Raw genomic sequence first — 23863 nt, 5'->3', positions numbered from 1 at the left:
GCACCCTGGGATTTGTAGGCATTTAAATCAAGGCGAACGCTCTATATCCATATCGTCTCTGTCGGATTGGGCCCTAGCTGGTGCCACCCCTTATCCCTAAACCTATTTGCCATTTTTTACTATTTTAAAACATTTGTGAGCTTGTCGATCAGCTATTTGAACTATTCTAAAATGTTTTAAAATAGTCAAAAATGTCAAATTAGTTTAGGGATTAGGAGTAAGGGGTGGCGCAAGATATAGCAGTCCAAAACTGTTACTTTGCAGGATTCACATTCAAAAGTCGCAGATCTCCAAGCTCGAGGCGCGCCACACTTTGAGCTTGCAGATCTGCGACTTTTGATGCGTTCGTGTGACGTTGTATAGTGTGATCAAGTATAAGGGGTTAATTTACGGACAAAACACAGTTAAAAGTATGGAGAGAAGAGCTTTCTGCCCAACAGCAGTGATATGTAATGAACTCTTACAGTTGGGAAAGTGTCTTGTGAGAATCAATGAACACTGAAGTAGTCAGTTGAGATGTTATGAGTGCTAGCATGGTGAAATGGCCCTTTAAATAGCACAACAGTGCTCCCATTCAGGGTCTGTAAATTGACAAACTCTATGAGAGTGCACAGCCCTGCCCCAGCCAGTGCACGCACACGCGCACGCACGTATTGCTCTACTTGTGAGGACATCAACATTTTAGGATGGACTGGGGTGCCCGCTGGCCAAGTAGTCCAGGCGCATGCCACATATAGACATTTTATGAATGTCATCTTTAAGCCTGTATTTTTTTTTTTGTTATCAAATGTTTTTTATTTAAGACAAAAAAGCACAATAAACCATGTTAACAGCATGAATGAATAAAGAAAACAAAACAAGTAACACGTACAACAGCAAAAGAAAAGAACACAAAAACAAACAACAAACAATCCCACCCACCCCTCCCCCCGGGACCAAAGATGCCACAAAATGTACACCTGCGTCAAGACTCCTACTACTGTGCAATGGGAAGAAATAATAATAAAAAGACTAAATCATGTCCTTGACCAAATCTGCAATATCAGACCAAATATTTATGTTTTCCTCTAGAAAGGTCAAGGCCCATTGGCGAAATGTCAATGTATGAGGCGGTTTCCAGTGTAAAGCAACCATCTTCTTTGCGGCCGTTACGCCAGCAAAGAAGACACGGATACGGGTATTATTCAATTTCAATTGGGATACATCGTTTAATATGAAGAGAGATGGGGAGGGTGTAATGTTAATTCGTAAAATAATCGAAAGATTAGCAGAAACCAAATTCCAAAATGTGAGGACACTCGGACACTCCCAAACCATATGAAAGAATGTACCTATGGTGTTCGAAGTGCAGAAAGTGCAGTTGGGAGTATTTAAAATCCTCATAGCACACAATCTACAGGGGGTCAAGTATGTCCGATGAACAAAATTTAGATGAATTTGTTGATTCCTAGGATTCCTAGAAGACAGCATAACATTAGACCACACTGTGTCCCAGCTCCAATCTGGATCTAGATTTGGTATGTCATTCCTCCATACAGTATCAACAGGCAAGGTCCCATAGCTAGATTCTAATAAAAAAGCATACAATATGGAAACAAAACCTCTTGATCTAACATCACAGATAAGTCTATGCAAAGGGTGCATTGCAAGGGGGGTCTGCCATGGAACCCCATAAGTCCTCATGGCAGTTCTCAGTTGTAAGTAGAAAAAAAAGAGTTACCAGGCAAGTTAAAAATATCACATAAATTCTGAAAAGAACGTAAACCATTGTCATCAAATAGATCGCCCAAAGTATGAATCCCCTTGGAACTCCATCTGGGAAAACGAATAGGACGTTCATCCAAAAGCAAACCATCATTGTTGAACACTGGGGAAAACAAATTCCATTTCAAATCAATCCTGCACAGTTTTTCAGCCGCTCTCCACACTGTTACTAACTGAGAAACGATTGGCCCAAAGCGAACTTTGCATTGATTATTCGATATGTTTGAATAGATCAGATCTCTCAATTCAATGGGATGAACCAAACTCTCCTCAAGCTCTCGCCAACAGACCTTTATAGTAGAGTCGAAATATCTTAAAAGGGGGCGAAGAGTGAAAGCCCAATAGTATAATTTGAAGTTAGGCAACGAGAGACCGTCATCAGCTCTGGCCCGCTGTAACAAGGAAAGTTTGAGCTTTAAGCCTGTGTTGTACTTTTTTGTGCGCTGATGTTACGCACTCTTGACGCGTGTTGTCGCACAGTAAGTACAATTTTGTGCTGTATAGTTTGTACTTTACTTGAGTATTTCCCATTTCCATTACTTTTACTTCTACTCCATTAGATATATTGCAACACTAACACTGTAGTTAGTTACTAGTTACTTACTGTAGATTTTGATTATTATTACAAAACATACATTACCCACTTCAGCCCATACAGTTTGTCCATTTGAAAATGGCTGATCTATGCAGGGGGCTGGGGCACGGTGGCACAGTCGGTAGCGCTGTTGCCTCACAGCTGGTCCTGGGTTCGATTCCCGCTGTGGGCGCTCAGGCCTCGGGGCGTGTTCTCTCCTCCGCATCATCATCAGCCGATCTACAATGCGACACATTGTGAGCTTGTAGATCAAAAAAGCTTTTTTTTACATTCCTACTTTTCGTACTTTTAAGTACATTTTGATGTCAATGACTGGTGGAACGGGACCTGGACCGGTCACAGCACTTCGTTCAGAGAGTGAACGATAATTCCTATCCGTTCTCAGTCAGACACACACACACACACACACAGACACAGACACAGACACAGACACAGACACACACACACACACACAGAGATCTCCCTTATGGCAGCAACAGTGTTACCAAAGATAAACATCTAAGTTGGGAAAGCCTCTCTCTCTCTCGGTCACACAGTGTGTAATGCACTGTAACTGTATCCCACAATTCCACAGGGTTCTTCTTTTCATTGGCCATCAATCCAGCGTTGTGTTTAAGGTCAGTGCTCACCCACAGTCTCCTGAGGACACTCACACACACATGAAACTAACTATCGTGTGTGTGTGGTCCTGAAAAGTAACACACCAAAGCACTGTGTGGACACACCAAAGCACTTCACATCTACACAACAATCCCAATGTATGAATTGAGGCTTTCATATTTTGCTATTTAGAATTTGTGTAAAGAAGAAAAAGATTTTCTAAATGATTAGGGAAAATTTCCCACAATGGGGACTGGGTCTGCTGTGTGTGTGTGTGTGTGTGTGTGTGTACAGTATGTGTATGCGTACTGCAAGCATGTGTGTGCTTGCATGTACGCACATGTTGAGCAGAAGCTGTGTGTGCTGTATGTACAAGTTGAGTAGAAGCTGTATAGTGTCCGTGCGTGTGTCTATGCACTTAACATGTTGAGCGGAACTGTGTGTGTGCGTGTGTGCGCGTCCATGCACGGCCGTTTCATGGACGTACCTCTACTATGTTGAATAAAAGTTGCGAGTGAGATGTGTATTGGCATGTTCCCAGTGCTGCGCTGCAGGCTTAACTTCATGTGAAACTGTCCCAGATTATAGGAGAGCTGCTGTGCATTGTGCCGTCCATGATGCAACATGTGTTCTGATAATAGGATCACAATGTGTAGGATCATAATACTTAGATCACATGCGTTGTGGGAGCGTCCATATGTAGTCATTACATAATCGCCTAATCACAATAATTTTAGATAATCGCGTTTATGTTTGCATAATCGTCAATCGTTTCCATGTTCTAGTGTCGGTCCAGACATTTTCAGATATTTAAAAAAAATGGCAGAAATAGCAGAACTACAAGCTTACAACACAACAGTGATTTGTTTGTTTATTTATTTAAGTTGTTTGTCATCTGTCCTGTGCAATTTGTGATTACAAAGCCTAAAAGGCAAACTTGGATTATAGAAATTGTAACGTTCCAATGTTCAATGCAATAAACACAATTAAATCGTTAATCGCAGTTCTTTGTGTGACAATTAAAATAAATTGCCAACTAAATGTGTAATGGTGACAGTCCTACAGTTGGAGGCCATCGATATTGTCCTTTTCTTTTTGCTGAGGTTTGCGTGATCTGCGCAAAAGGACAGTTAACCCATTTTGGGCGGGAACCCCTTTTGGTGTTTTAAACATTGTTATAATTTAGCTATTGAAAAATAGCAGATCTACAAGCTCATAGCGCGCCACCGAGTAGCGCGCTACGAGCTTGTAGGTCTGCTATTTTTGAAAAATCGTGAAAATATTTATTTCAGAAAACTGGAGGATTTAGAAGGATTTTTTAAAATTTTGAGGTCAGGCCTAAATGGGTCAAATGATAAGGGACAATATCGGTGGCACCCAACTGTATGTGTGTCCCAGCAGAGATCTGTGTCACCGTCATGATGATTCATCCTCATGCCAATATAATTGTGATTAATGATTTCATTGTGTTTTGTGGCACTGCACTTTGGAACATGCAAACTATATAACAAAACATTTCTGTTTGGCCTTTTAGGCGTTGTAAAACAATATTGCACGGGCCAGATATGACAAATAATAAGGAAATGACGATGACTAAATAGTGTTTTACACCTGTAAACCATGTGATGTGACAATAAAGCAGATTCTGGTCATTTATTATGCCAAAAATTGTCCATATACTTAATCAAGTCCTAAGTAAGTCTTAATTAAGACTTTATTAAGTCCATTATTGTACTTAATACACTTCTTAATTTTAATCTTCTAAAACAGTTAAAATAGTCAATGTTTTCACGATGTTAGAAGATTAATTTACATAGATTCATAGAAACGATTCTGACTACGATTATGCAAAACTTTATCATCTCAAATAATCGCGACCAGACAATTATGTAATAATAGTCTGTTGCCCTCTGTGTGTGCCTGTGGCTCTCTGTCCTGACCATCTGTCTGTCTTTATATGTCTCGGTCTCTCACTCTCTCTCCTGTCTGTCTCTTCTGGCTGTCTCAATAATGTCCAATAATACAACATTTAATGTGATAATGTCCATCATTACATGAGATAATGATGGACAGAAAATCCCAAACCACACCTTTCAACGGGAATGAGAACACAGGTGTTGCTTCGAACATTTGGTTGCATTTGTTCACACTCAGAGTTGCCAATCATTTTGCCGGGGACCCCCTCAAGGACCCCACTTTGATATACCACTCTTATAAGGAGAGAAAAAAAGTAAAACCGTTCTATGTGCAGTCACGTGTTACACAGGTTTCTTTCTTAATTTCTTCTGAATCTAAAACTATTTCTAGTGGGTATTTACTTAAAGCAGTCACGCAGTTATGTATATTCTCAGTCCAGAGTCCAGGGGCCATTATGTATCCAGGGTGTGTACACATACCGTGACAAAGTCATATTATACCAGCTAGTGTCAAGCTAAACCCCTTGAAAAGTACCGTCATGACTCTTGCATCCAGTTGTGGAAAGTAACTAATAACGAATAATGTACTTTTGAGGTAATTTTACTTTGCTTGAGTATTTCCAATTTCCAATAGTTTTACTCCTACTCCACTACATCTCGGATCCAACTATTGCACTTTTACTCCACTACATTTATTTAAAAGCTTTAGTTAGTAGTCACTAGTTACTTTGTATGTATATGTATGTAGTCTCCTGTCGATCCGACGGGTGAATAGACAAGCAGTTATTTCCTTTTAGTATGTGGCTCCTCATGTGGGAGCGTAGCCCTAACCCTGGGACACAGTCAGACAGTCAAACAAGGTAAACTTTATTGTCCACAAGGGAAATTTGTCTTGGGCATTAACAACTACATAACAACTACATTAACAACTATATTTCGGCCATCGCATCGTGATGCATTGTGAGCTTTGTAGATCAGCTATTTTCAAAAGATTTGTATACATTTGGAACTTGAATGAACAACTTGAACAATGAGTACTTTTACTTTTGGCAGTTTTAAGTACATTCTGATGCCAATGCTTTTGTACTTTTCTTTTCAAAATCTTTTTTATTTTCGTTTTATAACAGTATGGGTGTCAAGTCACAGGTTCATAGAAAAAATAAAAATAAAATCAGATTTTAGTATCAGTGACTGAGGTAAACAAACGTACTGTATGAATCACAGAGATCGTGGGCAGACATAATGAAGACTATGTTATTGTGCAAAACATGCCCCTTCAAGACAAAAGAAAAACGTTTTCTCCCCTTCAAGTCCCAATTTAGTAAAGCCAATTCCCAATTCCCCAGCCTCTCTACAAGTACTCCATCTCTGCTAACCCCCACAATCAGTCATTGGGAGGGTGAAGAAAGCCTCGGGTCTCCTCCGATACCCGGGCCATCAAGCCAACATCTTCTTTACACCCGACAGTGAAAGGTCTCACTAGGGGGGGCGTAGTGCTTTTGTACTTTTACTCCAGTACATTTTGAATACCGGACTTTTACTTGTAACAGAGTATTTCTGCTCTATATTGCAGTATCTTACTAAACATAACACGCATGCATGCGCACACACACACACACACACACACACACACACACACACACACACACACACACACGATCCATAGAAAGAACCAAATTGTTACATTATTAACACATTAGAAACTCTGCATCCGCAATGAGTCGCTCGGGTCACGATTAGAAACCCTCTACACATAGAATGGTACAGTTGGAGGCCATCGATATTGTCCTTTTCTTTTTGCTGAGGTTTGCGTGATCTGCGCAAAAGGACAGTTAACCCATTTTGGGCGGGAACCCCTTTTGGTGTTTTAAACATTATGTTATAATTTAGCTATTGAAAAATAGCAGATCTACAAGCTCATAACGCGCCACCGAGTGGCGCGCTACGAGCTTGTAGGTCTGCTATTTTTGAAAAATCGTGAAAATATTGATTTCAGAAAACTGGAGGATTTAGAAGGATTTTTTAAAATGTTGAGGTCAGGCCTAAATGGGTCAAATGATAAGGGACAATATCGGTGGCACCCAACTGTATGTATGGATGCAATCTGTGTGAGCCAACAGTCACTCAGGAGGAGGATAAACACTTTATCAGTGTGTACATCGGCCCACTCTCTCTCCGGTTGCACACACACGTGCACCGTGACCTCGAGGTCACCAGAAAGCTCCCGGACGGAGCAGATGAGGTCATCACTATAACTCACCACACCTCCGAAGGCCCTGTGATGTCATAGATTAAGTGGGAGCGCAGCCAGTGTGGTGCACTACTAATCTGGTTTACGGTTGCAGTGTGAGTGACATTGTGCTGCAGCGACTTAGCAGGGATGAGCACCAGATAGTTTTCATGAATCCCCCCCGTCCAACGATCACTAATGCTGAGGTCTGACTATACAGCTGAAAATACATACTCACCCACCGGAGCGAGCAACTAGTAGGGGCCTCGTGATACGACTTCAAAATAATATCACCATTCGAACATTTGTTTTTGCATTTATTTTTGTTATGTTATGTTGTTATGGTGACATACCTCTTTGAACATCTGGTAGATTTTCTGTTGTCTGTGGTTTTGGCTTGTAGATCAGCTATTTTCACTACATTTAATTATATTTGATGTTAATTGTGTGTGTGTGTGTGTGTGTGTGTGTGTGTGTGTGTGTGTGTGTGTGTGTGTGTGTGTGTGTGTGTGTGTGTGTGTGTGTGTGTGTGTGTGTGTGTGTGTGTGTGTGTGTGTGTGTGTGTCAGCGTTTAATCATATTTTATGTGTGTAAAGTGAAACCCTTGACCTTTGTTAAAGCTGCACGTTGTAGGAAGTACATACTCTACTGGGTGTTGCCAGAAGAGACAGAATAAGCCTGTCCAAGTTTGTCCTGGAAGTGTGTGTGTGCGCGCCCACATGCCTGTGAGTGTGTGTGCCCACATGCCTGTGAGTGTGTGTGCCCACATGCCTGTGAGTGTGTGCACGCCCGCATGCCTGAGTGTGTGTATACTTGTATTACTATAACTTGTGAAGGTCAAATTTCCACACACATACTGCATATTAGAATAAGATAAGTAGTTTCCTGGTCCTCACAAGACAAATGATAGCTCATGGCCATGGGGGAGGATTAGACGTTAGGGTCATAGTTATGCCTGATTTATATTGTACTTAGTTGTGTTGTCTGTACTAAAATTGTGATGTCACAAGAAGTAGATTAACAAGCATGCTGTATGTGTGTGTGTGTGTGTGTGTGTGTGTGTGTGTGTGTGTGTGTGTGTACACACATGCGTGGGCGTGTACTGTATGCGTGTGTGTTTTTGTGTGCGTGTGGTGTCCCGGCTGGACAGTGCAGACTCAGGGAATCACCTGTGTGTGTGTGTGCGCGCGTGTGCAAGGTTATTTCCAGCTCTGTCATCCAATCCGGATCCTCTCTTGGAAAGTTTGACTTGGAAAGTCGTGAAAATGTGGCACAAATCTTTGAATATATTCTTTCATAGCAAACGTTTTTTTAACTGGTCCCTGGAACAACATATTTTCAGATGGGGGTCGGCGGCCAATTACATGTAATTTTTGGGGTCTTTGACATTAATAAAACTAAGTGGATTGTTTACACAGCATTGAAATAAAGAAAGCACTCACCGTCTCTGTCTCATGTTGTTCTTTCTTGCTTTTACAGAGTACAGAGATCGACTACTATACAATCAAATAAATCTGTATACAAGATAATTTCAGATTCAGCAGGGAGAGGGAGGGAGATACTAAATTAACTGTTAACTAAATTACCACTTTTCGCGGGGGCAAGTTGGTAAAGAGGCGAGTTGATTGGCATCCATTTAAAGCAGTCATGTACCGTAATTTCCGGACTATAAAGCGCACCTGAATATAAGCCGCACCAGCTACATTTAGGGAAAAAAACAAATGTGTACATATACAAGCCGCACTGGACTAAAAATCCATAGATTAGTTGTATAGGCCGCAGGGTTCAAAGCATGGGAAAAAAGTAGCGGCTTATAGTCCGGAAATTACGGTATATAATATATATTCTTAGTCCAGAGTCCAGGGGCCATTACGTATCCAGGCAGGGTGTGTACAGGCCAGGGGCAAAACTCTACGCATACAATGGTTTGTGTGAAAAGGTAACTTGACTAGGGCTGTAACTACTAACTAGTACTATAGAAGTATTTTCCTGGCAAGTGTTCTGTCAAATCGATGGAAGGAGGACTGGTACACACCACTGGACACCAGTGGTGGAAAGTACTTCCAATACTTTTTCTTCTACTCCACTACATCTCAGAGGCAAATATTGTACTTTTACTCCACTACATTTATTTGAGAACTTTAGTTACTTTGTAGATTTTGTGAGCTTGTAGATCTGCTATTTTCATACCCGGATAACCCGGGGACCCCCACACGGTAAGTCTGTCATTTCTTGTCAGTTTTGAACGCGAAGAAGTACTACTACTTCTAGTAAACCTAGTACTAGTAAAACATTTGAGTACTATTTCCTCCATTGCCACTGGACACACATAACATTAGGCCAGTGGTTCTCAACCGGTTTTCATGCCAAGGACCCCCGAATTAATGTGTGTATTAGGCCACAGACCCTCATCTGAAAAGATGTACCATACAAGATTTGGGTTGTTAAAATGTTAAGATTTGTCCAAAATGGCATCGTGACACATTGTGAGCTTGTAGATCGGCTATTTTCAAATATGGTTGAACACATTTTGATGCTATATTGACTGGGGACCCAGCCAAAATTTGAATATTGAGAATACCGTAGTAATCTCAGAGCCTCTTCCATTAACAAAACAATCCAAACCCTGGATCCTGTGCGCTCTGGAGAAGAAGGAACAAAACCTTGGTGAACACACACAGGCCCATATAGACGGGAGTCTACGTGCCAAGTTGTTGTACGGACCAGAATAATCATGTGACCTTGGCGCCACGCGTCTCTGTCACTCGCTGAGTCGCTGACGCCTCCAACAGCTGTGAGGGACCTTTTGCACACACACACACACACACACACACACACACACACACACACACACACACACCCCTCATCCGGGCTGAGGCATAACACTATGTATTGTTTACACTTTACTCAGTATTATGCAATGATGGCGTGTGTGTGTGTGTGTGTGTGTGTGTGTGTGTACAGTAATTCTGCAGTTCAGTTTTGTTTCATGCAACATAGTTCATAACATTTGAACCATTGATATATATCGGTGTTGCTGTTTTTATCCATTCATTCTGCCATGAATCGCTAAAAGGACCACTTCAGACTTCACCCATTTTAATCTCCATATTATGGAGATCGCCCTTTAGGGCAATGTGTATGCTTGTATTGTCACGGCACACTTGTACGATGCTCAGTTTCTGATTTAAAAAGAAATCCCATTGTTCATATACAGTTGGGTGCCACCGATATTGTCCCTTATCATTTGAACCATTTAGGCCTGACCTCAAAATTAAAAAAAATCCTTCTAAATCCTCCAGTTTTCTGAAATAAATATTTTCACGATTTTTCAAAAATAGCAGACCTACAAGTTCGTAGCGCGCCACTCGGTGGCGCGCTATGAGCTTGTAGATCTGCTATTTTTCAATAGCTAAATTATAACATAATAGTTTAAAACACCAAAAGGGGTTCCCGCCCAAAATGGGTTAACTGTCCTTTTGCGCAGATCACGCAAACCTCAGCAAAAAGAAAAGGACAATATAGCTGCAAGCAGCGATAAAGCGGGACCAAGATAGAAGAAGAACAATGCGCAATAAGAACAACACGCACAAATGAGACCGACGAGCTGAGTTGTCGGTACCGGGATTTGAACTCACAACCTTGTGGATCGAAGGCGGGAGCTCTACTGACTGAGCTACACAGAGACAATCAGTGACTACATTGTAAACAGTAAAACCATTCAGTGATTTGCTAACAAGAAGGTGTGTCCTCATTTTGGGCATGTCTTTATCCATTACTACAGTGTGTTTTCACGCACAGTTAAAGTGTGTGTGTGTGCGTGCGTGCGTGCGTGCCTGCCTGCCTGCCTGCCTGCCTGCGTGCGTGCGTGCGTGCGTGCCTGTGCGAGCGTGCGTACAAACTTCTCTTTGTATGCTTGCTGTGCTATTTGGCATGACCCTCTACTATACTGTAAAGTGACATAAGCATATGTGTGTATTAGAGGCAGAAGAATAACACTATTACACTACTATTACACTATTACACTATTATACTGTTACACTATTACACAACTATTACACTATTACACTATTACACTATTACACTACTATTACACTATTACACTATTATACTATTACACTATTACACTTATTACACTATTACACTATTACACTAAACACACTTATTACACTATTACAAAATGAGACTTATTACACTATTTCAGTTACTAGTATCTCTATTATTGTGATGACATGTCCTAGTGCCTGATGGGTCAAATGTAATCTACTTCAATATTTCTATAGTTGAGTCATCACAAATCTTGCAGGACACAATGCAGTCACTGAGTTGTCATTACCCGGATTTGAACACACAACCTTGTGGTCCGAAGGCGAGAGCTCTACCGACTGAGCTATGCAGACAGTCAGTCGACGCATTCTACACAGTAACATCATTCAGTATTCATATAGGTATTAGGTGCAGAAGAAGTTTCACAAAACAGCAATTTTCATTGGTTCATAAAAACTTCATTTTTTCACTTAGAAAAAATGTGCTACGATTATTTGTCCGTATAGGTCCAAAGTTCACGTGTAGAAGTTTTCGTGCATTTTGAGCAAAGATTCTGGGAGGAGTTCCATTTGAACTGTTTTTCATATAATTCAAAATGGCGGGTGATCTAAAGGTCAGAGGTCAAAAGTCAGAACACGAAAGTCGTTCGGCATGAGGAGACACATATGTGTATCAAAGTGTCATTGCCAACGGTCAAACGGTTCATGAGATATGCACGTTCAAAGTTTGCAAGTTTGCAAGTTTTGCATCAATTGAGTGCTATAGCGCCACCATTTGGCCAATCATGATGGGCTTCGCATAGTCACCGTTTGGCATGGTCCTCTATCATGTTGACAAGTTTTGCGAAAACCGACTGCACGGTTCAGTCAGAACAGCTATTTTTGGCGGAAGGAGAAGGAGAAGAAGTACTGATCATATAATTCAAAATGGCGGGTGATCTAAAGGTCAGAGGTCAAAAGTCAGAACACGAAAGTTGTTCAGCATGAGGAGACGCATATGGGTATCAAAGTGTCATTGCCAACTCACTACACTTATGAAAGATGTTATGCACTATTTGCAATTGGAAAAGATAAAGTTTGAATTGAGAGAGAGTGAAGATAGATTTTACCAGACATGGCAACCCTTCATTGACTATTTCAATAGGTGCACGCTAACCCCTCCTACACAATAGATAGATAACAAAATCAAAAATTGGAAAGGAAAAAAAAAAAAGAAAGGAACTGAGTGTTTTTTCTTATTTTTCTTATTTTATTTTCTCATTTAAAAAGAAAAATGTCGAGTTGGGAAAGTTTGAGAGCAAGAGTGTCTGTCCTGTTGTCTTTATTTTGTTTGTCTGTTCACATTTGTCACTGTTTAACTGTTTTTTGTTTTTCTTGTTTTATCACATTTATGTACCTTTTTTATTATGTATTGTATGTCACTTAATTACTCATTATTTGTCAATGATATGCTAAAGTTATGCCATAATACAAAATGCCTAATAAAAACAATTAAAAAAAAAAAAAAAGTGTCATTGCCAACTGTCAAACGGTTCATGAGCTATGCACGTTCAAAGTTAGCATTTTCAATTGAGCGCTATAGCGCCACCATTTGGCCAATCGTCTTGGGCTTCGCATATTCACCGTTTGGCATGGCCCTCTACCAGATTACCGCGTTTCGCGAAAACCGACTGCACCATTCAGTCAGAACAGCTATTTTTGGCGGAAGAAGAAGAAGGAGAAGAAAAATAAACAAAAACAATAAGTGACCAAAGTCACTGCGTGACTTCTTGGTCCCTAAATATCGATGGCCTCCAACTGTACATCATTGTAAATGGACTGCATTTATGTAGCGCCTTTCTCGCTTTACAATGCGCTTTACAATGTGAAATGTTTATGATCTGACATTATTCCATTTGATCCACAATGGGGTGTTTGGCATTTCATAAATTATAATGCTAGAAACACCACTGAAGGAGAGAGCCCCGGATGTTCGGATGTGATGTTTTGTCAGTGAAAGTCTTTGGAGTTACTGAAAGTGCTTTGGGTTAACTTTACACAATGTACTTCACATCCACCATCACCCATTCACACACAACTGGGATGTATCGGTAAAAGGTGCATGGGCAAGTGCAGTAGAGGACATACTTAAGAACTGGGTTACATTTTCTAAATAAAAGTATTGTAAACATTGCTATGGTTAAAGACACACTTTACAGTTTATATCAGAACAAATGGTCACAGGACATAATTTATTGTACAAGCCATTTTGGTTTTCTGTTGCCTGTTGTACCACGAGCTACATCAAAAGCTATTTACCTGTAAAAACATCGATCTGATGTGGTTAAGTGATGCAGAGCGATTCAGATGGATTTTTGAACATAAGATATTCGTAGAATATATAGAGAAGGCATGGGATATACGGACAAAGAAAACATATATGTGATGTATATTTATTTCTGTTTTGTTTTCTTGTTTTAACCAAATATTTTGTGCAGTTTCTATATGGGAATTGGGAAGTGAATGTGATATTGCTCATTTATGTTTTTGGTGTCTTATAATCTCATAAGGGATGGGTCTTTACGACAAGACACAGAAATAAAGATTCATTCATTCATTCATTCACACACATACCGACAGCAGAGGGAACTGTGCAAGGCACCAGCCTGCTCATCTGGAGCAATTTAGGGGTTCAGTGTCTTGCTCGAGGACACTACACACTTATACAGTATGTAGTGTGGGGGACAAAATACTCTATCTCTATGTATTTCTCCCACGAAATGCGGAAGTGTTCGCCCAATAACGTGTCCGACGATGTGAAATGCTGCTTTTGACTTCACCGGTCCGGCATATAGTTGCACATTTCGTGACAGAAATACACAGAAGACATAGGGTATTGTTTCCCCTGTACTAGATGATTATCCTCACACCAGAACAATGTGATTAGACAATTTTCTCTTTAAAGGACACTTCAATGCGACACACAGCTGTTGATGGGACATGATTACTGTTGTGAGCACTGACGGTGTGATTTATTTTTTATTTTTTTTACAATTCAGTTTTTTTTGCATAAACAACCGCAAAGTCAATTCATTCACCATTCACTGTGCATATCTTTGACTCCGAATCTCCCCTCTGTCTTCCTCTCATTGGCACACACAGATATCCAGGAATTCTACGAAGTGACCTTATTGGACAGTCATAAATGGGTGGAGTCTTCCATCAAGGGGGTGGAGCCCATGCCGCCTGTCAACCTGTGGGACTTCTCCAGCCTGCAGAGCACGGTGACAGTGACGTCGGACACGCTGCCCAGCCTTAGCACCAGCATAGAGGTACAGCACCGCCATTTTGATGTGGTTTCACTTGGGTTTTAGTCCTGTTTTAGTCATCTGTAGTTTTACTCTAGTTTTAGTCAACTAAATATCATAAGATTTCAGTCGGCTAAGTCTACGGTTGATTTTGTCGACTATACAGTATATACTACTATACTATACACTTGGTTACATGCTGAATATATTTCTCAGAGCGCAACACCCGAGCACAATCAAACTTGAAATAATTTGTCTTAGTTCTACTGGATCTCTTATCCACTAGGCCCTCCCTGACATTTTAGTCTAGTTTTTATTTGTTGACGAAATTGTCAATATATTTTTGTCATCACAGTTTAGTTTTTAGTTTGTTGAATCTAGAGACGAAGCTGACTTTGAATTTATAGAAATATTGCGATAAATTACAAATTTTAAGATCAGATCTTTGTGTGCATCCTAGTGGACATAAAATGAGTCTGACCCCAGATGTGTTTTAAGTATTAGACTATTATTTTAGTTTTCAAGTACATTAGGAGAGCTACTGCTTGTCCAGGGCAGGCAGTGTTTGTGTCTGTGTGTGAAGCACAGTCCAGCGAGCGGACATCTCGATCATCACGCTATCTCCTCCTCCGCCCCACAATACTTTTGATGAGCATCAAAAGTATTTTTTTCTGTGAAAAGTTGACACATTTCCCAACAGCTGTGTTTGTTTTATTTTTGATATTTCTGGAGGCTGTGCAATGACACGGGTTGTGTTGACGGTTCTATCGTTGCATTTCCACGCTGCATTCCCGCATCGGTCGTCAAGCATGCGAGGCATTCAGCCCAAGTTGTTCTGATGACACAATATTCACAACAGCTGTGGGGATTCAATGCCTTGCTCATGGAGAAGTACACATCATTGAGTACTGGACATTTCCATCGTGTGTGTGTGTGTGTGTGTGTGTGTGTGTGTGTGTGTGTGTGTGTGTGTGTGTGTGTGTGTGTGTGTGTGTGTGTGTGTGTGTGTGTGTGTGTGTGTGTGTGTGTGTGTGTGTGTGTGTGTGTGTGTGTGAGATTTTTGATAGGGATGCATGAGTGCTGTTAAGAGACAGATAAAGTGTGCCGTGGGTGAAGGTGAATTGGAAATGAACGTGCCGTCATCACGCCACCAAATCACTCACCTGGGCTGTTCCTCTGTTGTCATCCAATACCATGTGCTCCTCATGCACTGCAGTGAGGGACGACCATGGGTAGCTTGTTGTCATCCAATACCATGTGCTCCTCATGCACTGCAGTGAGGGACGACCATGGGTAGCTCGTTGTCATCCAATACCATGTGCTCCTCATGCACTGCAGTGAGGGACGACCATGGGTAGCTTGTTGTCATCCAATACCATGTGCTCCTCATGCACTGCAGTGAGGGACGACCATGGGTAGCTTGTTGTCATCCAATACCATGTGCTCCTCATGCACTGCAGTGAGGGACGACCATGGGTAGCTTGTTGTCATCCAATACCATGTGCTCCTCATGCACTGCAGTGAGGGACGACCATGGGTAGCTTGTTGTCATCCAATACCATGTGCTCCTCATGCACTGCAGTGAGGGACGACCATGGGTAGCTTGTTGTCATCCAATACCATGTGCTCCTCATGCACTGCAGTGAGGGACGACCATGGGTAGCTTGTTGTCATCCAATACCATGTGCTCCTCATGCACTGCAGTGAGGGACGACCATGGGTAGCTTGTTGTCGTCCAATACCATGTGCTCCTCATGCACTGCAGTGAGGGACGACCATGGGTAGCTTGTTGTCATCCAATACCATGTGCTCCTCATGCACTGCAGTGAGGGACGACCATGGGTAGCTTGTTGTCATCCAATACCATGTGCTCCTCATGCACTGCAGTGAGGGACGACCATGGGTAGCTTGTTGTCGTCCAATACCATGTGCTCCTCATGCACTGCAGTGAGGGACGACCATGGGTAGCTTGTTGTCATCCAATACCATGTGCTCCTCATGCACTGCAGTGAGGGACGACCATGGGTAGCTCGCACGCAGGAAGTTCAAGAACGCAATTTGGTCCTCACTATTAAAGTTGTGTGAGTCACATTGGTCGGGTCAAAGAAGTGAATCCACGCTCTGTGTCGTGCATGTCCGTCGCTACTTCAGAGGTTTTGTTCAGAATTGTTTTTCACATTTCAAAACAACACATTTGAAACAACATCATAGGGTTGTGCAGGTGAGATTTAGAAACCCTGTGGGTTTTAGAAGGTTAATCTCACCTCCATTTAACAACAAAAATACAAAGAAATCATAAAAATCTAACTTATAATAAATTATTTGGCAACATAAAATAGATAGTAATATCATCATATTGCATATACACGTGTCGTGGGTCTAATCACTTTGGCCCGGCCCTTATTTTATACTTTAAAAATGTAAGATTGTATTGTCACAATACAATTTCAAGAGTGTTGTCACAGTATCGATATTGAGGTATTTGTTGAAAAATAATCGCGATATTTCATTTTGCCCATATTGCCCCCACTCTAAGTCAGAGGAGACCATGATCACCAACCACGCCACTGTTGCATTTACCATAACAACTGTGCACACCACAAAGAGCACCACATGAAGGCCTTTGTTGTGCATATAGTAACCACACCTGCCTCCATCTTCATCATCATCCTGCCTGCAAATGATACTTAGAGTTTATTTGACCAAATGGGTGGAGTTTACCACAACGGGACAATTCAGTTAGTTTCAGGTAAGCATGTGAACCATGAAAGATTGCCGTGATCGTCTCAACTTTCTAGTGCCTGTCATCATGGTACTATTGTTCCATTTTGGGGAAAACCCTCCCCTCAGGCACCACTGGTGGAGGAGAAACAAACACTAGTAGTAAGTATTTAGGCTGCATTATAGTAGTCATAGACACATAACGTGTTTGTATTGAATCCCTTTCTCTTTCTTTCTCCTCTTGTTGTCTTTTTTATTTTTTTATTTTTATTTGTTCCGTCCTTAAATCACACTCGGTCTCATGGTAGACCGACTCCCCTCTCCTAAATGAAATACTGAACATTCTGGCTCACACACAAGTAAGTACCACCGAGCGCTCTCATTTGGTTGGTTGGTTGGTTGGTTGGGGGAGGAAGGTGGGTGGCGGTCGGTCCTCCACCTTTTTTTTGACGCATGCCCCATTCTGTCCTCATGTCGCTGGCCATAGTAGGGGGCTGGGATGGGTGTCGGGGGTGGGGGTATGAGTTTTGGGGGACATTTTGGTTCCTAGGTCAAGGGTTGTGCTTTCATTCATGTATGGACCTTGTCAGGTCAGGCCAGTACACCTCCTGTCCCTCAGCAATTTGCCCCTGTCCGGACGGACACAAAATGTCCGGAGGAAAATGATGAATGGAATGAATATTTGTAGATACACCCTTTGCTTGTGTCCAAAAATAGGGCCCAGATTTAAAATCAATGATGATAATAAATTCTGATTATCCATCCAACAGTGGATAAGTGGTTAGATGGCAGCAGACTTCCTGGGCTCTCACAAACGTAAATAAGGACAGGACAGGCGTTCATACGTCATGACATGTGCCACAGGCGCAATGGGAGGAAAACTGGAGCCGGACGTTCGATGGAATGCATTCATGTCAATGAGAGCCGTCTGGACAAGCTTATGAATAAATTGTATTTTTCATGATTGTGAACTTTGTAAAGATTATCGGTTCAGGAAAATAAGAACGCGTAACCACATGTTGTTTTCGGAATTCTGATCTCTTGTTATTCGATGTGCACACTGTACAATTTAATTGAGCACAGAGCACGTTTCTGAGTGGGGAGTATGCACTCGGGCGGATCGGTCAGTTTGTTTGGCTGGGCAGCCCAATCAGAAACTCAGATTGTGTTCTTTAGAAACCTCACAAGGATGCATTTGCACTTCAAAAAACAAGAGTCCAGGAAGCAAAGTTTGATTATGTTTGTGTCCGTCTTTTGTTTTCCTGAACCCGTTATTTAGACATTTTTTTATTCATAATCGTTCATTTCATTGAAACATTTGTATTCATAATAGTTCATTATTCATTATCGTGTTTATGCATAAACTTGTCCACCGGGTGGTTACTGAGGACAGTACCGATGATACCAATTAAGGCTCTGTTCCATTTTGTGTTCAGTGGTTCTCAAACGTTTTCATTTCAAGGACCCCAATAACTCTCAGAGTTACACACCCGTACGGGGCCATTTGGAACCTACTCAAGGACACTTTGACACCCACTGGTGTAGCAGAGTGTTTCCTGTGAGCCAACACGCACAATAGCAGCACACTGAATCAGTTTGACCAGAATGGAACAGAGCCTTCATTAGTATCGGCGGTACCAAGAACTGCATCCGTCTGGCCTCTCAGTTACATTATCCTTGGGCTCTCATGAAGGCTGGAGTTGTACTGCACTTCCTGTACCTGAGGGGTGGTGGCTGGTTTGGATTTAGAGTTCAGGACCTTTTTGTTTGGGGGTTAAGGCCTATTCATACTCCAGTTTTAGGTGATAAGGTGACCACCAAAATGGTGGTTAGTAAAACCAAGAGAGATGTTTGGGTGAGCGGTGAGTTTTTTACCACCGCGGCGTGACGTCATGTTGTAGTTTTCGGTGGTCACTTTATCACCTAAAACTGGAGTATGAATCTGGCGGGACACAGATGCTGTACACTTTAACCATGTGTGTTTTGATTTCATTCAGCCCTAATATAAATCATTAAGTTATTAGTGTAGCTGCAACGTGATTTGCATGTGTCCCATCGCATTGTCGGTGTATAGAGACTTAAGTTTCAATGTCCAGAAATGTTCATTTACAGTATATACTTGCATTGCACTCTATTATGATATAACATGAGTCATTTGGGGGCGCCAAGCACTGAAGGTGTGAGGCACCCTTGCATTTCTTGGTTTTATAATTCTTTCTTCCACAGGTTTTTTTTTTCTTCTTTTGTTTGCATAATGGGTCAGCAGTTTTATGAAACTCAGGATGGTATGGATTAATCTTGCAGTTCAAGTAAGTCCCAAGTCATGAAGTGTGTGGCTCAGTTAAAGACGTATCATGTCAGGTCAGGTCAGGTCAGGTCACAAGTCCCAGATTTCAGGGATCGGGAGTCGAACCCGCGGCACACTGCCAGACTGGATTGCCAGCCAAGGTGCCTGGACCACTGAGCCATGGCCCACGCCCAGATATCAATTCTTCAAGCATGATTTAGTGTTTTCTATTTTTGGTCACAAATTTTGACGAGCCTTATATCATATCCTGTTATAGGGCAAGGAACCTTTTTCTGAAAGAAGAGAAACGTCGCGCCGGACCGTTTGATGAAATTCATCATGGCAGTGAATGGAGACGGCTGGACCAGCTCGTGATTTTTTTTTTTGTAATTTTTTATGAATGATTGCGACGATTGTCATTATAATCGGTTCAGGAATATAAAGGAAGACATATCACAGGTTGTTTTCCATGAAACATTTGATTCTGTTTCCCCCAAAAATATTTTAATACCGTATTTAGCTCCTCTGAGCACAAATTTCAGCCAGGCTGGGTTGCCTACCCAGGGCTTGCGTGCAGTTGTGGGATGCAGCTGTGAGGATACAGAGGAAACTACGGGGGTTAATAAGAGTTTGCACGACAGATGGCACCACTTGTTGCAGAAACCCAGTGCATAAACCCAAGTGCTTTTGGAGATGTCATTAATCAGGGACGTCACTGACAATTTTGCTGCCCTACGTATATGTTTGGTATACATATGTTGGAATGTATACCAGGTAGGCCACTGTTTATCGTCGCTGTCAGGCAGAAATCTTGTATCTTCAAATTTCTACCTTATGTTTTTTCGTCATTATGCTCTACTACAAGCTCACAGATCTTGTCGAGCTTGTAGATATGCTATTTTCACTATTTCTGAACATTCTGTTCAATTTCCTCAAAAGTAATGTTTTTGTTGGACATGTGAGGTATTCACCCGACGTGTGTGTGTGTGTGTGTGTGTGTGTGTGTGTGTGTGTGTGTGTGTGTGTGTGTGTGTGTGTGTGTGTGTGTGTGTGTGTGTGTGTGTGTGTGTGTGTGTGTGTGTGTGTGTGTGTGTGTGTGTGTGTGTGTGTGTGTGTGTGTGTGTGTGTGTGTGTGTGTCGACACCTCTCTACAGAACAGCATGCTACTGTAAACAAGATAGCTGGCACGGAAGTGCTTTCTGACAGTGATGCACAGTGCATGTCCTATATGATTTAGATATGATTTGCTTCGTGGCTTTACATAAGAGACGAGCACAGCAAGCCGAGCCCCTCTGATGATTTCACACAACAAAATATTCATACTACTCTCACACGCCCACGGCTCTCATCTCTCTCTCATCTCGGGCAATCTCCTACTTTTCCGCTCTTAACCCATTTGAAATAGAGTTTGATCCAATAGTGCCAATTAGCATTGGCACTTTATCCAAAGCGGTTAACAGAGTGCTTTTTACATTCACACATTCACACACCGACGGCGGACGAAACCATTTAAACCTAACTGCAGCAACCGATTTAATCTTCATCAGTTAGGCAGCAACCGATTAAATCTTCATCAGTCCGGCAGCCAGGGGCGTGGAGTGGGAAATTTGTTATATCGTTTTTTATTGGTCTAAAATATTATCTCTATACATACATTCATGAATCCCCCTCCTGACCGGCTGTTAGCGTTGAGTAATTTCTTTCATAGGGTATGTGACCATACCATTAGCATCCTACAGTATACTGTATAAGGCAAAATGTACAAAATTTCATAGCATGTGACATGTCAAAATAGGGGGTTTTCATGATTCTAAATCCATTACAAGCATTCGTTTTGCACGAAAAACAAAAAAAGCCTGTTGGCTGCCGGACGATGTTTCGATGTTCTGCATCTTGCTCAAGGGCACTTCGACACAATGCCAATGAGTCGGAGTCGAACTGGTTATCTATTCATTTCCTAAAAGCCTGCTACTGCCAGTGCAGTAGCACCTTCTTGTCACATACCGTAGGTTAAATTGGTTGTTCTCAAAGCGAATTAACAAATCGTCTCTGTACAGTGTACACTGTAAGGTAGGCCTACACACTTTACACAAACCATGTCCAAGCTGTTTCCACAAAAAGATAAGAAAAAAATAAGACCCTAGACTTAAAAGGAATATGATGCTGAATGAAAGACTAGATACGTCTGAACATTGGTATACGCCACATTCAGTGACCTATTGAATTGTGTCACCCAGGAGGGCGCTGTTTTAGTTTTTTTGGTTTTTGCTGATTAACAGGGGTCTGCAAATGAAATCATTTTTTTTTTATGGAGGGACAGACAGTAGGCTGACAGGAAATGGGGAGAGAGATGGGGGGTTGACATGCCGTAAAGGGCGTCGGGACCGGGAGTCGAACCCACGGCACACTGCCAGACTGGATTACCAGCCAAGGTGCCTGGACCGCTGAGCCACGGCCCAGGCCTGAAATCACATTTATAATGTATCTTTAGGTAAACTGATATAGCCTAATTAGGCTGCCTGCCATTTCATTGTTATTGCATCGGATTAAAGCCACCGATTAGGGCGAGTTTTCTCATTTCATGTCACACTGACTAAAACATGATGTAGTAAAAAAGACATCTTGTGTTTGTCGTTGCTAAACCTGGAAACTAATAATTGAAATATTTATGACAAAACTAAACTGGATTTTAATGAGTCCAGGGAACTCGGTAATAAATAAATCCTCACATTTTGACAGGGCCGGATCTACCATATGGTCACCCAGGGGCCCTTGGGCATCAGGGGGCCCTCAAAAACAACAAAACCCCCCCCCTTTTTTTTTTACTTTTTTTTTAAATGTAAATTTCCCCCTTTTGTTATTATATCTAATGAAAATGTGTGAAAATTATTGTTTTATTGTTGGTGAGATTGCAGCTGGAAAGTGCAATTCTGTGTAAAGCAGCAACAATGCTGTTCAAGGTGGGCCATGTGAGGTCAGGAGACAGGTGGAGAGGTGATTCTGGTGGCATAAAATACACGTTTGTTATTGCCTGGCTGTCACTCTGGGGCGGGGAGGCGTTTTTATACACATAAAAACGCCAAAAGAACACACAAAATGGCAAGATTTCACGCACGGGTCCACGTGCATGTGCAGGGGGGTCCTTCGAGCGTCAGTGCCCAGGGTCCCTCAGATGTGCTAATCCAGCCCTGCACTTTGCACAGTATTGTAATGAATCTTGACACGGTGACTGACCCTCTTGAGTCACAGAATTACACGGGTCACTAATTTGATCGTCACGCACTCGCGGTAGGTAGTTAGTTTAGTTAGGCAGCTCGTGTCGTGTGTAGATATTTGGAAGCTTTTTAGGTCCCATGCAGGCAGCAAGGAGCCAAGTAGCGTGTGCGCTCCCCTCGCGCGCTACATCCATCCACATTGACAAAATAATAAATAAAAGAACAGATCTACAACGCGTCGCCGTGCGACTCGTACGCTTATACATCTGTTCCTTTTTCCCCTCGGCAGGAGAAACACCGTTGTACTAATGGAGTGTAAGTTTCTCCGCGTTCCAAACGTGAACCAACCCCCCTCTCTTCTCGTCTCCTCTCTCTCCTCTGCTCCCGGGGTTCTGTTTCTTCTCCCGCTTGTAAAAAGAGGCAGCTTGTCGGTGCGTGCGTGGTTCTGTGTGTGTGTGTGTGTGTTTGTGTGTGTGTGTGAGAGAGAGACGGAGGTGAAGTGTCCGGTCGGGTTCGGTCCGGAGGAGCGCACAGGAGGAGGTGATGAGATGCTGTGTCCTCCTCCTCGTGCCATTAAAGGATGGACTGCATATGTATTGTCACGACCAAGGTAATGAGCCACAGCTGAATCAGCTTAACGGTTAATTAACAGCCACTTATTGTTGCTGGCCTGGCCGCGTTAACTTGTATTCGTCAAAACCAAGTCGCATTATGGCGTTTGTTTCTTAAGTTGATAATATAGTACCTAATTGCATTCAGTCATTTAATTATGCATGGATGAGTGGAAAATAGCCAGAAGGCGCGCTAGGGGTTGAATAAAGTGTAGTTGTAACTATTTATGAATTAGGTTTATTATAGGATAAAACTAAAATGGTTGTTTTTATCATTCTTTGTATTGTTAATACTATTTGTTAATGTTGTTATTGAGAGGTAGGCTATGTCATGACAATTTGAAAAGTGAAACAGAGATATATAGTCTATTGGCACCCTTGTATATGGCAATCTTTCTCTCATTACTTGTGAATTTCTGTATGTGAATGACTTGTGATTCCTGGCTACCTGGATTTTTATTTTTTTTATTGATATCATATACAGTATATGATGATGACAGATGGAGGTATGTCCCCATGTACAGTATAATCACACAAGTGAAGTACTTATTCAGTGATTTGTTTCATGGCACATGTGATTTCCATAATTGG

The 23863-nt window shown here is 41.8% G+C and overlaps 1 protein-coding gene across 10 annotated transcripts in view; it reads left to right on the top strand.

The window, feature by feature from the left end:
- The window catches only part of dlg1b (discs large MAGUK scaffold protein 1b), a 166502-nt gene that overhangs the window by 24139 nt on the left and 118500 nt on the right, over positions 1-23863 (top strand). For all 10 annotated transcript variants that reach the window (XM_079530381.1, XM_079530385.1, XM_079530384.1 and 7 more), the window contains exon 3: positions 14293-14462. In XM_079530381.1, the coding sequence (XP_079386507.1) occupies positions 14293-14462 (170 nt within the window). The remainder of the gene's footprint in view (positions 1-14292; positions 14463-23863) is intronic.

This window comes from Electrona antarctica (assembly GCF_951216825.1).
Source record: "Electrona antarctica genome assembly, chromosome: 19".
Classification (NCBI taxonomy): Eukaryota; Metazoa; Chordata; class Actinopteri; order Myctophiformes; family Myctophidae; genus Electrona; species Electrona antarctica.
This window is presented reverse-complemented; position numbering and strand designations above follow the sequence as displayed.